General features: G+C 51.4%; 1 protein-coding gene across 6 annotated transcripts in view; it reads right to left on the bottom strand.

The window, feature by feature from the left end:
* The window catches only part of KAZN (kazrin, periplakin interacting protein), a 1,229,956-nt gene that overhangs the window by 77,864 nt on the left and 1,135,905 nt on the right, over positions 1–16,187 (bottom strand). For all 6 annotated transcript variants that reach the window (XM_050788146.1, XM_050788155.1, XM_050788173.1 and 3 more), the window contains one exon: positions 5,129–5,265. In XM_050788146.1, the coding sequence (XP_050644103.1) occupies positions 5,129–5,265 (137 nt within the window). The remainder of the gene's footprint in view (positions 1–5,128; positions 5,266–16,187) is intronic.

The raw sequence follows: 16,187 nt of genomic DNA, 5'->3' as shown, positions 1-16,187 counted from the left end.
TGACTAAAATAATGTTTGAATGTTGCTATTCCACCGATCTGCCGGACCTACAGGAGCTACTCTCTCTACTTCTAATATTAACATCTTAGTATTAAAGTATTAATTTTTAATAAATGAGTGTTTTCCAAGTTTCATTTTTCTAAATGAACCTGAAGGGCATGATGAAGCCGATCAATAAAAGTGGCACTGGCTGCTCAGCTGTGGCCACAGGGAGCTGACCCTGGCAGCCACAGCCACGGGGCTTCTGTTCAGTAGTGTCAACCCCACCCCAGCTGCCGGTCAGACTTGGGGGATGCCCCTAGTCACCTACGACTTAAAACATGACACGGTGCTCTCCATGGGAATTTTATTGCCAAATCTGAGCTGGATGTAACACTTCGAGATGGATATATTAGTTACCCTGATCTGATAACTATACATCCCATGGATCCAAACATCATTATGTACCCCATGAAAATGTACCATTTTTGCCCAAACAATTTTAAAAAACAAATTTGACATATCATTAAAAGACACAGAGAAGCACTGGTATGAAATGCTAGGCTGGTCACTGAAATAGCCAGCGCTCTACCCACAGCTCATGGGGACAGCTGTGACCTCCTCTCTGTGGTCGGCCTTGGGTTGTTGAAAATGGCATACAGTGGGAATCATTCCTTTGTTCCTCTGAACACGTACTGAGTGGTATGGGGAGGGTAGCCTGGGCAAGGCCCGGTCCTATGAGCTCTGGGGCCGGGACTCTGGGATTAGACCTCCTGGGTTTGCACCCTTCCTCTACCCTTTCCATAATGATGTGGCCCTGGGCCTGAGACTTTACCTCAGTCTTAGTTTTCACGTGTTAAATGGGGGGAATAGGGACAATCACTCCTCAAAGGATTGCTATTAAAGTAGCAAATGTGAAGAGATGAGGGCAGTCTGTGTGCACAGTAGGTGCACAATAAACATCTGCTACTGGTAATATCACATACATGTCTGTATACAGTAGGCGCACAATAAACATCTGTTGGTAATAGCACATTCATGTCTATATACAGTAGGTGCACAATAGATGCCTGTTACTTGTCATGTTCATGCCTGCATACAGCAGGTGCAAAATAAACATCTGCTGTTAGTAATATCATGTTCCTGCCTTAAACAGTAGCTGCACAATAAAACATCTGCTATTGGTAATACCACGTTGATGCCTGTATACAGTAGGTGCACAATAAACATCGGATATTGGTAATATCACATTCATGCCTGTATACAGTAGGTGCACAACAGACGCCTGCTATTGGTAATACCATGTTCATGCCTGTATACATTAGATGCACAATAAACATCTGCTATCGGTAATACCATGTTCATGCCTGTATACGGTAGGTACACAACAAACGTTTGGTATTGGTAATACCATGTTCATGCCTGTATACAGTAGGTGCACAATAAACATTTGCTATAGGTAATACTATGTTCATGCCAGCTCCTGCTGAGGTGGCTTCTGAAGGCAGCCGTCACCACAATCCTTGCCAGGACGATTACCTGGTAACAGTGCCATCTTTTGGATCCTCTTGGACTCTGCTCAGCACCCTCTTGCTTTTTTTTCTTTCTTTCTTTCTTTTGTTTTTTTGAGATAGGGTCTCATTCTGTTGCCCAGGCTAGGGTGCAGTGGCACAATCTTGGCTCCCTGCCACCTCAACCTCCCTGGCTCAAGCAATCCTCCTGCTTCAGCCTCCCAAGTAGCTGGGACTACAGGCGTGTGCCACCCTGCCCAGCTAATTTTTAAAATTTTTTTGTAGAGATGGAGGTCTCACTCTGTTGTCCAGGCTCGTCTGGAGCTCCTGGGCTCAAGTGATCTTCCCACCTTGGCCTCTCAGAGTGTTGGGATTACAGGCGTGAGTCACCGTAACTGGCTGCTTTTCCAAATCCTGATTTGTCCTCCTTCAGGGCATGCGTTCTCAGGGAGCTCCTTCTTCTAGCTCCTGATTCCTGGGTCCTCTGAGACCCTCTGTCCCTCCCAGAAGGTCTTGTCTGGGTTCCTTTCTGCACAGGTCTTGCCTCTCCAACCTTTTCCCAGAAAGCAGGCCTACGACTGGTGTCTGTGTGGGACCAGCCACAGCTCCACTCCTGCCCACCTGGGGCCTTCATTTCCTTCTCTGGGTTTGCCAATGAGACCAACACCAGGGAGTGGCAGGTGAGGGGACAGCAGAGGGGCTTCGAAATCCACTGTGGAAATTTCATGATCAAATGGCTGACTCCAAATCCACGAAGGCAATAATGATAATAATGATAACGACAATAACAGTAGCAGGCATATGCCCCTACTTCCCCTTGCTTTTCATGCCCTGGGAACCTTAGCACTGACAGCACTGGGCTGTGAGTAGTTGCAATCTTTATCCTGCTTTGCAGATGTGAAGGCTGAGACCAGGGAGAGTCATCTGTTTGCCCGAGCCACCCCCTAGCGAGTGCAGAGGTGAGATTCTAACCTAGCTGTCTGCTCTTAATCCCTGTGCAACCCTGGTCCCAGGAGGAGGAAGCTGGTGGTTGGGGGGACAAGTACAAGGGTCCCTGCCCTGGGGCCAGCACATCACTGAAGGCTGTGGGCTGGTTCTCTGGCCCCACTGCATCCCATTCCCAATAAACAAGAGGTAACTAGGTTTCTGTGCTCCTGGGCATGGGGCTGCTCAGGCAGAGGCTCTCCCTGCCTTGCCCACTGAAAAAAGACCAAGCTCCTTGGGCTGAGGATGGAGAAATGAGAGAGGTGGACACAGAAGGGGAGGCAGGGAGCAGAGGCGAACAGAAGATGCTGTGCTGAGTGCCAGGGGGTGATGGGGTTGGGAGAAGAGGTGCACAGCACAGGGGGAAGGCACGCAGGTTCTGCACCCAGGCCCTGTAAGCCCCTGCCCTGCCATCACCGGCTGCATGACTGTGGATGAGTTATCTCCCCTCTCTGTGTCTGTCGGCTCATCTGTGAAATGGGAGGATAACCATATGCCCCCCAGTGTCCGTGTGGGTGTTAAATGAATGGACACACACGAGGCTCTGAGAACTCTGCCTGCAAGCCCTTGAAGTACACGCTGTAACTCCCACAGCACGCGCCTGTGAGCATACACGTGTACCTGCATCATCAGACGGGAGAGCGGGGTCCCCTACCCCTCCCTCTGCATGGAGGTCACTCTGAGCCCCTGGCCTCTGACTCTCTGCTGGTGGCCAAAGGCAATGCTGCTGAGAGAGCCTCGCCCTAAGGAGCAGACCCCAGGCCCACGAGCTGCTTCCCACGCCACAGTCTGAGAAAGCAGCCTCTGCGGGCTCCCCTGCCTCCCTCTGCCTCGCTTCTGGGTCGTCCCCTTCCTGCCAAACTGTTTGCCTGTGGCAGGCATGGGGAGGCTCAGTTCATCTAACATGAAGGGGAGCCAGGCCGAGCAGGCAGGGCAGGGGGAGCTGGGCAGGCAGGGCAGGGGAAGGCTGGGCCAAGTAGGCAGGGCAGGGGGAGCCGGGTGGGGCAGGCCGGGCAGGGGGAGCTGGGCGGGCAGGGCAGGGCTGGGCCAAGCAGGCAGGGCAGGGGGAGTAGGGTGGAGCAGGCCAGGCAGGGGGAGCTGGGCGGGCAGGACAGGGGAGGGCTGGGCTGAGTAGGTAGGGCAGGGGGAGCCGGGTGGAGCAGGCCAGGCAGGGGGAGCTGGGCAGGCAGGGCAGGGGAGAGCAGGGCAGGGGAGGGCTGGGGCGAGTAGGCAGGGCAGGGGGAGCTTGGTGGAGCAGGCCGGGCAGGGCAGGGGAGGGCAGGGCCGACCAGGCAGGGTGGTGGGGGTGGGTGGGACAGGTAGGCAGGATGGGGGAGCCGGGTCCTGCGCTCAAGTTGGGCACTGAGGGCAGCTAGAAGTCCCAGATCCCCGTCAGGGCTGTGGTGGCCTGGCCCAGAGAACTCTTGGGGCTCCTTTCATCATAGAAAGGAAGTGATGTGCGTGCCCGGGAGGTGACAGTGAGCAATCACTGGTGAAGACCAAAGTGGGTGGTGGGGGCCAAGCATCTAGATTCCAATCCAGCCTGGAACACTCTGGTCTCTTAACTCTGCTCAGAGGCAGCATCTGGGAAGGGCTCATTCCCCTGGCCTGCTGCTTCCCACTGTTCAGAAAAGGAGCCTCAGGCTGAACACCCTGTGACAAGGGCTGTGACCAAGGTGCCTCCGCAGGGCAGAAAACAGAGGCCGGAGGTGCATTCAGCTCGAGGCTGGAGTACAGCGGCGCAACCTCCACCTCCTGGGTTCCAGTGATTCCGTGCCTCGGCCTCCTGAATAGCCGGGACTATAGGCATGCACCACAATGTCCAGTTAATTTTTGTATTTTTAGTAGAGATGGGCTTTTGGCCAGGCTGGTCTCGAATTCTTGTCCTCAAGCATTCCACCCACCTGGGTCTCCCAAAGTGCTGGGATTATAGGCGTGAGCCACCGTGCCTGGCCAGGGGACTGACTCTTTTTAAAGTTTTGCTGTCCTCTTTGGCATGTCATACCACAGATACCAGAGAGATACATGGTGAAACAAATTCCTCAGTTATCTGACCCATAAACTCCTATTCACCCCACAGAGCCCAGTGCATATGTCACTTCCTCCGTGAAGCCTTCCAAGACTCCCTCCCTATAGGCAGAACTTTCTGCTGTCTCACTGGGGCTCCCCAGCTCTCTCTTCACACTTTTTTTACGGTGTTAGTAAATGTTAGCTATGCGTCTTATTGATGATGCTTCCTACGTGCCAGGCACCAGGCTGAGTGCTCGGCATTCATCATCTCATTGAATCCTTACTGTAGCTTTGAAAGGTCCACCACAATCACCATTCTGCAGAGACAAAACTGAGGCTCTGAGAGGTCAAGGGAGATGCACAAGGGCACACACACGAGGAGCCGGGATCTGAACCCTCTGGACTCCTGAGTTCATGCTGTCCTGTTTGCCCAGGAGACATGGAGATCCCCCTCCGGGGGCTGAGCTGGTTTTATCTCGGTGCCTAGGCCTGGCTGGACACATCAAAGGCCTCCCTATCTGTGTTTGGGGATTCGAGAGGCAGACCCTGTGAAGGTGGCCAGCCAGCAGGGGAGGTGGGAGCTGGTGTGTCAGGAGGGGAGGGGAGGGGAGGGCAGGGCAGGGCAGGGCAGGGCGGCGGCTGACCTTGCGGTGCTGCTCATAGTTGCGGATGAAGTCCCGGAGCTGCTCCTCGCGGCTCTCCAGTGTGGCATACAGCTGCTGCATCTGGCTCACCAGGTCCGTCTTCTCACCCTTTAAGCGCTTCCGGTCAGCTTTCATGGCTGGGGATAAAGGAGAGCGTTAGTTCCCAAGACCCCAGCTGTCCCCTCCAGATGCCTGAGTGCTGAGAAGTGGCATCACCACTGTCACCTTTGTAACAGGTGAGAAAACAGGGCTCAGAAAGATGAAGTGTCCCTCCCATGCGCCCCTGCCACTTGGTGACATTCCCAGGATTCCAAGCCAGGCTCACCTGTGTCGAGAGCCCCGATTCTCCTATCTCAGCTGTGTCGATCTGACCAGGGAGCAAGTCCTTGTTGAAACTGCTTTCCCAGCCCTAAGCTGGCTGAGTGTTCAATAACAAAGAACTGAGTCCTGGTGGGCTCCAGAGGCCCATGGTTCAGGAAGCGGACAGGGCCTCAGTTCCCTGTCAAAAGGAACCCCAGGGCCACCCTGAGCCCACTGGAACCACTCAGTCCAGCCCAACAGCCCCTCCTGCCTCATTTCTTCCGTGGGGAGAAGTATTACGTTAAAAACACACACCAAGACATGTACCAAAAGTGTAGAGCAACAAAAGCAAATACAGATAAATCAGACTTAAAATTAAAAACGTTTGTGTCTCAAAGGATATCATAGTAAAGGACAACCCATAGAATGGGAGAAAATATTTGCAAATCCTATATCTGATAAGGGGCTTCTATCTGAAATATACAAGTCTATCTTGCAATTCAATAATAAAAAGACCAGGAAACCATTTAAAAAACGGGCAGGTCAGGTGCAGTGGCTCATGCCTGTAATCCCAGCACTTTGGAAGGCCGAGGCGGGTAGATAACTTGAGATAAGGAGCTCAAGACCAGCCTGGCCAACATGGTGAAACCCCCTCTCTACTAAAAATACCAAAAATTAGCTGGACATGGTGGTGTGTGCCTGTAATCCCAGTTATTCAGGAGGCTGAGGCAGGAGAACTGCTCGAACCTAGGAGGTAGAGGTTGCAGTGAGCTGAGATTGCACCACTGCACTCCAGCCTGGATGATAGAGCAAGACTCTATCACAAACAAACAAACAAACAAACAAACAAAATGGGCAAAGGATCTGAACAGACACTTCTCCAAGAAATGGCCAATAGGCACATGAAAAAACTCAATATCAACTGTCATCAGGAAAATGCAAATCAAAACCACAATGAAATACCACTTCACACTCACTAGAATAGCTAAAAATAGAATACAGACAATAGCAAGGGTTGGCGGGATGTGGAGAAACTGGAATCCTCATGCACTGCTGGCGGGAACGTGAAATGGTGCGGCTGCTTTTGGAAAAGTCTGATAGCTCCTCCAAAGATTAAACATCAACTTACCATACGACCCTGCGATTCTACTTCTAGGCGTACATCCAAGAGCTATGAAAACATATGTCTACACGAAAACTTATATGCAAATGTTTATAGCAGTATTCATCAGAGCCAAAAAGGTGAAAATAACTCAAAAGTCCACCAATGGATAACTAACTAAGCAAAATGAGATATATCCACACAATGGAATATTACTTAATAATAAATAAAAACAAGGAGGGCCATTGCTCAGTATCCATGAGGATTGGTTCCTAGACTCCCTGTGGACACCAAAATCCACAGATGCTCAAGTCCTTTATATAAAATGGCATAGTATTTGCACACAACCTACACAATCCCCCCATATACTTTAAATTATCTCTAGATCACTTACAATACCTAGTAAAATACAAATGCCATATGAATAGTTGTTACACTGTATTGTTTTGGGAATAATGACATGAAAAAAATCTGTACATGTTCAGTATAGATACAACCATTCATTTTCTTTTCCTGAGTTTTTTTTTTTCTTTTCCTTTTTTTTTTTTAGATGGAGTCTTGCTCTGTCACCCAGGCTGGGATACAGTGCTGTGATCTCGGCTCACTGCAATTTCCGCCTCCTGGGTTCAAGTGATTCTCCTGCCTCAGCCTCCCGAATAGCTGGGATTACAGGTGCCCACCACCACGCCAGGCAAATTTCTGTAATTTTGGTAGAGATGGGGTTTTATCATGTTGGCCAGGCTGGTCTCGAACTCCTGACCTCAAGTCATCTGCCTGCCTCAGCTTCCCAAGAGTACAGGCATGAGCCACAGTGCCTGGTCCCTGAGTATTTCTGATCCACGGTTCATTGAATCCATAGATGTGAAACCTATGGATAAAGACGCCAACTGTACTGATATTTGCAACAACATGGATGAACCTTGAATACATGCTAAGTGAAAAAGGCCCACTAAAGGCCATATATTTGTGATTCAGTTTATATGAAATGTCCACAATGGGGAAATCTATAGAGACAGAAAGGAGGTAAGTGTCTGCCTCAGGCCAGGTGTGGGGGTGGATCAGGGATGGAGGGGTGGTAGCTAAGAGTATGGGATTTTTTTTTTTGAGGTGATAAAAATGTTCTCACATTGGTTGTTGGGATGCATATATAACTCTGTGAACATACTAAAAACCACTGAATTGGACACCTAAAATGGATCAACTGTATGGTATGTCAATTACAGGTCGATAAAGCTGTTAAAAGAGCAAAACAAAATAAGGCTGGGCGCCTTGGCTCCTGCTCGCAATCCCAGCACCTTGGGATCCATCAGGAGGATCGCTTGAGCCCAGGAGTTCGAGACTAGCCTGGGCAACATGGTGAGACCTCATCTTTACAAAAAGTAATAATTAAAAAAATAAGCTGATTGTGGTGGTGCATGCCTGTGGTCCCAGCTACTTGGGAGGCTGGGAGGCTGAGGTGGGAGGATTGCTTGAGCACAGGAGGTCGAGGCTGCAGTGAGTCATGTTCATGCCACTGCACCCCAGCCTGGGTAACAAGAGCAAGATCCAGTCTCTAAAACCAAACCAAAGCAAACCAACAAAACAAAAACAAAACAAAACAAAACACACCCTGAGTAGCCACCTGCAAGCAGCATGATGTCCGCCCCCTCCAGACTCTCTTTCCCTACAGCGCTGGCTCCTTGGTGCATGGAACAGACTCAGGGCAGCCTCTGACTATAAGGGTGGGCTCCACGGCTTTTGCCCAGACCCCGAGCACTCTGTCCTTCTCCTGGAGAGAATACCAAGGAGGGGTTTCTGAGGCTAACCCCTCTCCACAGGCTCTTTGTGTCTGGAATTGTGGAGGTGGTGGTGGGGGTTGGGGAGGCAAAGCAACTCTTTGGCTCTGGAAAATTCCAGCCTGATAAGGCCAGAGTGGTTAGGTTATTTGTTTAAAATCACACAGCCATGTCTGACCCCAAAGTCGACATTCGACCCTATGTTCTGCCGCTTCCACAGTGAAGCTCCCAAAACCTGGAGGGTCCCCAGCCCCAAGGCTAGCTGAGGGCAGAATACGGGATGGCGATGACTGTGCCATCCCATCTTGTCCTGAACGTCCAATCCTGCAAACTCAGCCTGTGTACATGAGAGACCTGGGCACACGAGGTATGGCCTAAGGACTGAGGACTCTGAGCTCCTGGTCCAGTGTCCAACGTAAGCTCCCCAGGTGGGAGGCTGGTCAGCTGGGCCATGTCACCATGTGCAGAGTCAGGGGGAGGAGGTCCATGCAGCGGGGACACCAGGTCTCAGGCAGCTCTTTCAATTCCAGCTTTGAGCTTCCAGGCTCCCGTAGCTGGGTCCGTCCTCTCCCAGCTGGTTTGGCTGAGCAGCAGCTTAGGTCACCAGGGCTGGAATTCCAGGCCTGCTGGGCCGGAACCTTAAAGGGCCAGGATGGTGGAGTCCATGGAGAGAGGACTCTTCTGTTTTACTACTGCCAGGCAGGGGGTGGGCCCTGCAGGCCTCAGGCAGTGGGTGGGAGGCCCTGGCACAGCTGGGCTAGTTTTGTGCCCTGCCCCCTCACATGGTGTGACCACATTGCTGGTGAATCTCACATTAAGAAAACCCAACATCTACAGATGTATGACCGGGCGCAGTGGCTCAGGCCTGTAATCCCAGCACTTTGAGAGGCGAGCGGAACACTAGAGATCAGGAGTTCGAGACCAGCCTGGCCAACATGTGAAACCCCGCCTCTACTAAAAATACAAAAATTAGCCGGCGTGGTGGCATGAGGCTGTAGTCTCAGTTGCTCCAGAGGCTGAGGCACAAGAATCGCTTGAACCCTGGAGGTGGAGGTTGCAGTGAGCTGAGATTGTACCACTGTACTCCCACCTGGGAGACAGAGTGAGACTCTGTCTCAAAAAATAAAGTAAGACATACAAATCAAAATAAAAATAAAGATGCAACGCGGTCAGAAGGCTCCTTAAGGAAGAGCCGGGCCCTGCTGTCGCTGATGAATGGGAAATTTCCATTTGCACATGCGCACGGGATCCTGGCCGCCCTCCTAGGAGAAGCAGGTGCATGGGTGAGTATTTTCATCATCCCATCTCACAGAGGGGGAAACAAAGACCACACGGCCGGTTAATGGCACAGCTGGGGTTGAACGGGTGCCTGACTCAGTTTCCGGCTGGTTTCATGCTGGCGGGCTGGAGAGTAGTGGGGGAGCACTGCCGAGCTTGGGGAGTGGCTCCTGGAGGGCAGGGGCGCTGACCCCAGCCATGCTATCACTGTGGCTTCCTGGCAGCCTCACTGGGCCCTCCCGCCCCAGTGGAAAGAGGCTGCTACTGAGCAGGTCGCATGGACTCCCTGGGGGATTTACACCACCGCCCTCTGGTTGGCAGGGAAATCATGCCTGTGCCTTCTGGTTGGAAATAAACGCCCCCCCCGCCCCAGCCCCCTAGGCTCTGCACTGCCTCCTACATTTATCATCTCCATGAGAACCAAACTCCAGACTCTGCTCTTGGCAGTTGGAGACCCTGAGAGGGGACCCCCCCAGGCCCCCCACATGGCATTCCCGGGCCTTTCCTCTCACAAATGGCCTTTGAGAGGGTGAAGTGCAGCCTCTGGCGGCCTCTCTGGGTCTCCCTGCTGCTCCATCCGTGTTATCATTTATCCGGCAGTCCAGGGGGTGTGTGTACGTGTGCCTGGCTCTGCGCGTGCAACATGTGGGCCGCCTCCATGGTGGGGCGGAGGCTATGCCTCCTGCATCTAACCTGGGGCTCTCTGAGAGCAAGAGCAGGGCCTGTGCCTTTAGATTATTCACTCCTACCTAAGAGAGGACCTGCAGCTCTTCCCAAACTGTTCAATTAAGCACCTACTATATGCCAGGCTTGCTGCTGTGAAGACAGGGGTGAGCCAGACATGGTTCCTGCCTTGTGGGAGGCTCACGCTCTCACAGAGGAGACGAACTCACACCTATGGCTGGCACTGGCACCATCCACCCTCCACCTCACCATGATGCTCCAATTCTGTTTGGCGGGGAATGTGCACACCTAAAACGTTCAATTTCGCAAGCTCCCCTGCAGCTGCAAGCGGGACGTGTCACACTTCTGGCAGTTAAGATGCATACAGATACCCACTGGGAAATCTAGTTTTCTTTATAAGCCCTTTTTTGAGCACAAGGATGGAAGATATGAGCTAAGAATGGGGAGGAGAAAGAAAAACAGAAGGGACCAGGGTCCCTGATGGTATCACCCAGCCAGGATGCCTTACAGCAGGAGAATAACAAACCCCAATGTTTTGGGGTTTATTGTTACATGCAGCCCAGCACATTCCTAACAGACACACCAAGGCAGGCCATGAGATGTGCTGCCACCCTCTCCCATGAGGCTTCACTTCATGGTTCCTTTCCACGGGCGCTCCTCGCTCTGCCCAACTCTGGGCTGGACTCTGCCAGGCTAAAGACCAAGACAACACAAAAACTGAATCCTTAGGAATGAATGCCAGGTAAAGAACAACTAAAAATAACACAAAGATGCCACAAGTTGTGTCGTGTACACAAGGAGGCGACATCCAGTTTGCACATGGCAGGTGCTGCAACTCTACACAAACAATGAGGCCAGTGCGATGGGCCCCCAAGAAATAATTTAAAATCTACACACAGCTATGAAAATGATGCAATGGAACTCTTCCTGTTTGTTTGTTTGTTTTTTTGAGATGGAGTCTCACCTTGTCTCCCAGGCTGGAGTGCAGTGGTGTGAACTTGGCTCACTGCAAGCTCCGCCTCTCGGGTTCACGCCATTCTCCTGCCTCAGCCTCCCCAGTAGCTGGGACCACACCCGGCTAATTTTTTTGTATTTTTAGTAGAGACGGGGGTTTCACCGTGTTAGCCAGGATGATCTCGATCTCCTGACCTCGTGATCTGCCCGCTTTGGCCTCCCAAAGTGCTGGGATTACAGGCGTAAGCCACCGCACCTGGTTGGAACTCTTCCTTTCCTCTTCATAGCTCTGCTTTTTTCTCTCTTTCAGAACCCATTCTGATGTTCCCCAAATGCTCCTAACGCAAGATGAGCTGCCAGCCTGCAAGGCATGGCTGTGTTTCTCTGGGACTGGCCTCCTGACTCAGCCCCTAGCTCTCCAGTGCTCTGTGCGACCTCCCAATCATCTGGCTTCACCCATGCGGATCCTATTCCAGCAGCCAAGCCACTGGAACCACTGCCATGGTGACTGGTGATGTCATGCCCATCAGGCCCTGCAGGATCATGGAATGAGACGAGCCCGCTCCTGGGAATGTGGGGACTCTGAGGGTGGGAGGGAGGGTGTGTGGGGAGGGACCTATTTTTCCAACTCAGAGGTAGCCACATGCATGCCTGAGACTAGGGTGTAACCAGGGGCCCAGCTGTGGCCCCATGATGGTGGCACGTCTCTGGGCTGGGCCCTGCCAGGCAAAAGACCGAGAAAACACGAAAGCTGAGTCTTTAGGAATGAATGCCCAGTGGAGAACAACTAAAAACGACACAAAGCAGCCTCTGGGCTCTGTCATGTACACAATGAGGTGACATTCAGTTTGTCCTCAAGCTCCCACCACAGACCTTTCTTCCTTCTCTGGCTTTGGATGCCACAGCCCCTAACCCAGATGTGGACATGGAGGAGCGACTCCATCTCAAACTAAACAAACCACCACTGTGGGCCCAATCCTGGATGTCCCAAGGTCAGGAGCCCTTGTAAAAATTTCCAGCCTGGGTGTACCCTGGACAAACGTGGGCTGAGATGAGGAGGGAGGAATAGGTTCACGTCAGACGATCCCAGCTGCTGCCAGCAGGGGCCCCCCCTTTCTTTTCCATGCAAAGTTCCTGACTCGTGGAACCTTCAGGAACTACATTCTGCGAAATGAGGGGGGGGGGCAGGTTAGGGCCAGAAAGCCTGGCAAACCAATCTGTGGGACTCGAACCTCTGATAAACTCCCATCAGAATGTGAGGCTCTTGGAGTTCTTCCAGCTCAGCTTCCCTTCTCAGATGGGGAAACTGAGGCCCAGAGAAGGAGCAAGAATGCCCAATGCACAGTCAGCTGAGGTCTCCCAACTCTTAGGCCAAGGCAGCTGAGTTAGAAGCACTAGCTTGGGGCCAGGCGCAGTGGCTCACACCTGTAATCTTAGCACTTTGGGAGGCCGAGGCGGGCGAATCACGAGGTCAGGAGATCGAGACTATCCTAGTTACCATGGTGAAACCCCGTCTCTACTAAAAATACAAAAAATTAGCCGGGCGTGATGGCGGGCGCCTGTAGTCCCAGCTACTCATGAGGCTGAGGCTGGAGAATGGCGTGAACCCAGGAGGCAGAGCTTGCAGTGAGCCAAGATTGCTCCACTGCACTCCAACCTGGGTGAGAGAGTGAGACTCCATCTCAAAAAAAAAAAAGTACTGGCTTGGGAATCTGCCTAAGTTTGATTAAGCCTCAGTTTCCTCATCTGTAGATGGCAGCTGACAGTCAACCCTTAATATTGTGTGGCATTTGTTCCAGGAGCTCCCCCAAATACCAAAATCCACAGACACTCAAGTCTCCGATAAAACATAGTATTTGCAAATTATGTACACACATCCTCCCGTGTACTGTAAATCATCTCTAAATTACCTATAATACTTTATACGATGTAGATGCTATGTAAGTAGTTGTTACACTGTGTTGTTTAGAGAAGAATGACAAGAAAAACGTCTTGCGCATATTCAGTACAGGCACAAAGATCCATTTTTTTTTCCAAATTATTTTCGATCTGTGGTTGGTTGAATTCATGGATGTGGAACCCATAGATCCAGAGGACCGATGACTGTATAATCATTTCTGCCCCATAGGGACAAGCTGTCTGGTCTTGAATGACCGTGAGGTGCTGACCTTGAGCATTTTTGGAGACGAGAACCTCAGAAAGACACAGCTTCAGAGTTGGGGGCGGGGGCCCCAGGTTCTGGTGCTGCTTTTTTCCCTCCCTCTAAGCCTCAGTTTTCCCTCAGCATAATGAGGGTGCTGGATTCTGTGAGTTTCCTTTTAGCTTCTGAAATCCCAAGAGACCTCACCTTTGTCACTTGCTCCTTAGTAGCTGGGGGTCTGAGACCCCACACGCTTGAGCTTCCCTATCCCCAGCTGTTAAGCTGTGCATGATCGTCTCTACCTGGCAAGGCTCTATGTGACAGGACCCAGGACAGACCTCGGCTGCATACAGCAGGTGCTCAGTAAGTGTTAGCCTCTCTTCCTGTCTTCTGGCTTCCCATGGCTCCCAGGCCTGAGCTCAGGCTCTAGGAGGTCCCAGAAAATACAAGCTGACTTGAGCAATAGGCAGGTTTCCAAGTAAAGAGCCCCGGGGAAGAGACCCAGGTCAGGGAGAAGGAAAGGGCCAGTCGAGGGCAGCAAGTTCAGGGCCACTGATTTATGGTCCTGGGATGTGTGGCCACCGGTTTATCTGGTCTTTTCCTGTTTCGAAGATGAGTAAGGTGCATTTGGAAAAGGTTAAAGTTTAACCTGCTTTATAAAGGCTAATCGGGTTCTTGTCACATCAGGTGGTGCTCAGGTCTGGAATTCCTGACCTCAAGTGATCCGCTCGCTTCGGTCTCCCAAAGTGCTGGGATACAGGCACCCAGTCTGCTCCTCACAATGTTAATTTCCTTTATCTTCTCACCATGAGGTGAAGTGGGTTGACCAGCTCACACAGCCAACAAGTGGCTGACCTGGAACTTGACCCCAGAACTTTGACGCTCAGGCTCATGATCCTTCCAGATGCCCCATAGAACCTCTCTCCAAGTGTGCTCTGGAAAGTTAGTCAGCATGACCTTTCCAACCTCCTGCCTGGGGCAAGGCAAGTATCTGGAATAGCTTCTTGTTTTCCAGTAACACGCCAGGGCAGACATGACTAATCAACTAGGCTCCCTAGGAAGCTGGGTTGATTAGGGATGTCTGCCATGGCATGGGAGGGAAACAGGGCAGATTTGCTAGCTCTGCCCCTGACAGGGAGGCAGATGCCAGTAGTGACTGATCGGGGCTGGCATGTTTGAGAACTACTCTGGTCAGTGCTGTGCCAATTATCAGCATACTCCATGGAGCCAAGGGCAACTCTACTTAACCAAAAGAGTTGAGAACCAATTTTCTCAGCTGGTAGAAAATGAGTCTATTCACACCAATGAGATGGTGGCAAATGAACTCCAAACAGCAAGGTTAAGGGTGAAAGAGCAGATTTTATTTCCCTCAACTGGGCCAAAGCTAAGTGAAGGATTAATGAATTTACTTATTTTTATGTTATTTTACTTATTTTTTACTTATTTTACTTATTTTTACTTTATTTTCATGTCCACTCCCAACCTGTGATATAAGTTCCTGGAGGGCAGGGACCTTGTCCATCCCGTTCACTGCTGTATCCTCCACAACTACAGCAGTGCCTGGCACATAGTAAGTGCTCAGGAAATAGTGACTTTCAAATGAATGACTGAATGAAGTGGACAGCCCCAGGGACAGCAGGGTCCTGTGCCATGCGGGCAGAGGACATCTTGTTTTTCTTTGCCTGTCTCCTCTTGCCCTCCCTGGGAGGGACAGGCCATGCTAACTTCCCTGTGCCTCCTGACAGAACCCTGAGCATCAGTCCTGGTGATCTCAGAGCTGGCCACGGCATGGATGAAGTTCTTAGTAGCTGCTTTGGACTTGGTGAACTGTGTCCACGTCCCAGCCAGGAATGAGAAGACTCAAGTGGACCAAAGTTTCTGCTAATCCAGAGCGCTCAAATTGTAAGGTGCCCAGGGCTGGGGAAAGACCCCAGGCATTGTGCTTCCCACAGAGGTGAGACCCCAGGTCCAGGAGTGCGAGGGTCACTTCTCCTACCAGGCTCTCCCACTATTAGCCTGGCTGCTGCTGTGCCTTCCTTTCAACTGGAAACTGAGGCCTCCCTTTGGTACAAGAGGCTCCTCGGACCATCTGAGTTCTTCGCACTTGGCATGTGCTCTCTATTGAATTTTTCTCAGCATCATTGGAACATGCGATTCTCTCTCACATCTTTCACAGAAAACCTTCATTTGATCCCATGTCCCTCTCCAGCTCTCATTCCATTTCCCTTCTTCATTTTGGAACAAAAGTGTTCAAAAGGGTTGACCACATCACCGTCTCCATTTCCCTCCCACCATCCTCTCTGGGACCAGCTCTGGCTTTTCCACGCCGGTCACCAACAACCTCTGAGTGTGAACCCACATTCTCCATCTGATGAGCTCTGCCTTCAGCAGGCGATGCAGGTGATAGCAAGTCTTCGCTTGGCCTCCAGGGCCCGTGTTCCTGGTTTCCTCTCATTTCTGCCTGCTCCGTTTTAGACTCTATTCCCTTCTGACCTCTGGGCACTGGTGGCTTCAGTCCAACCACAGACACCAGCCTGGACCTCATCCCTGAACTCCAGACCCAGAGCCTAGAGCATCCACACCTCTGCTTGAACCTCTAAAAGCAACTCGAACCTAACACATCCAAGACAGTCCCTGACCAGTCCCCAAGAGCCTGCTCTTCTCAGTCCTTTCAAACTCAGTACACAGTGGCCTTAGCCTTCCTGTTGCTCTGGCCTCAAACTCTGGAATCTTCCTTGACCACCTCCCCACACACTTTTCTCATACTCCACCTCCAATTAATCAGCCGACCACGCCAGCTCTACCTTCAACATGGTACCAGGACCT

Source organism: Macaca thibetana, chromosome 1 (genome assembly GCF_024542745.1).
Source record: "Macaca thibetana thibetana isolate TM-01 chromosome 1, ASM2454274v1, whole genome shotgun sequence".
In the NCBI taxonomy this organism is placed as follows: Eukaryota; Metazoa; Chordata; class Mammalia; order Primates; family Cercopithecidae; genus Macaca; species Macaca thibetana.
The sequence above is the reverse complement of the archived record's forward strand: the minus strand, read 5'-3'. Positions and strand labels throughout refer to the sequence as shown.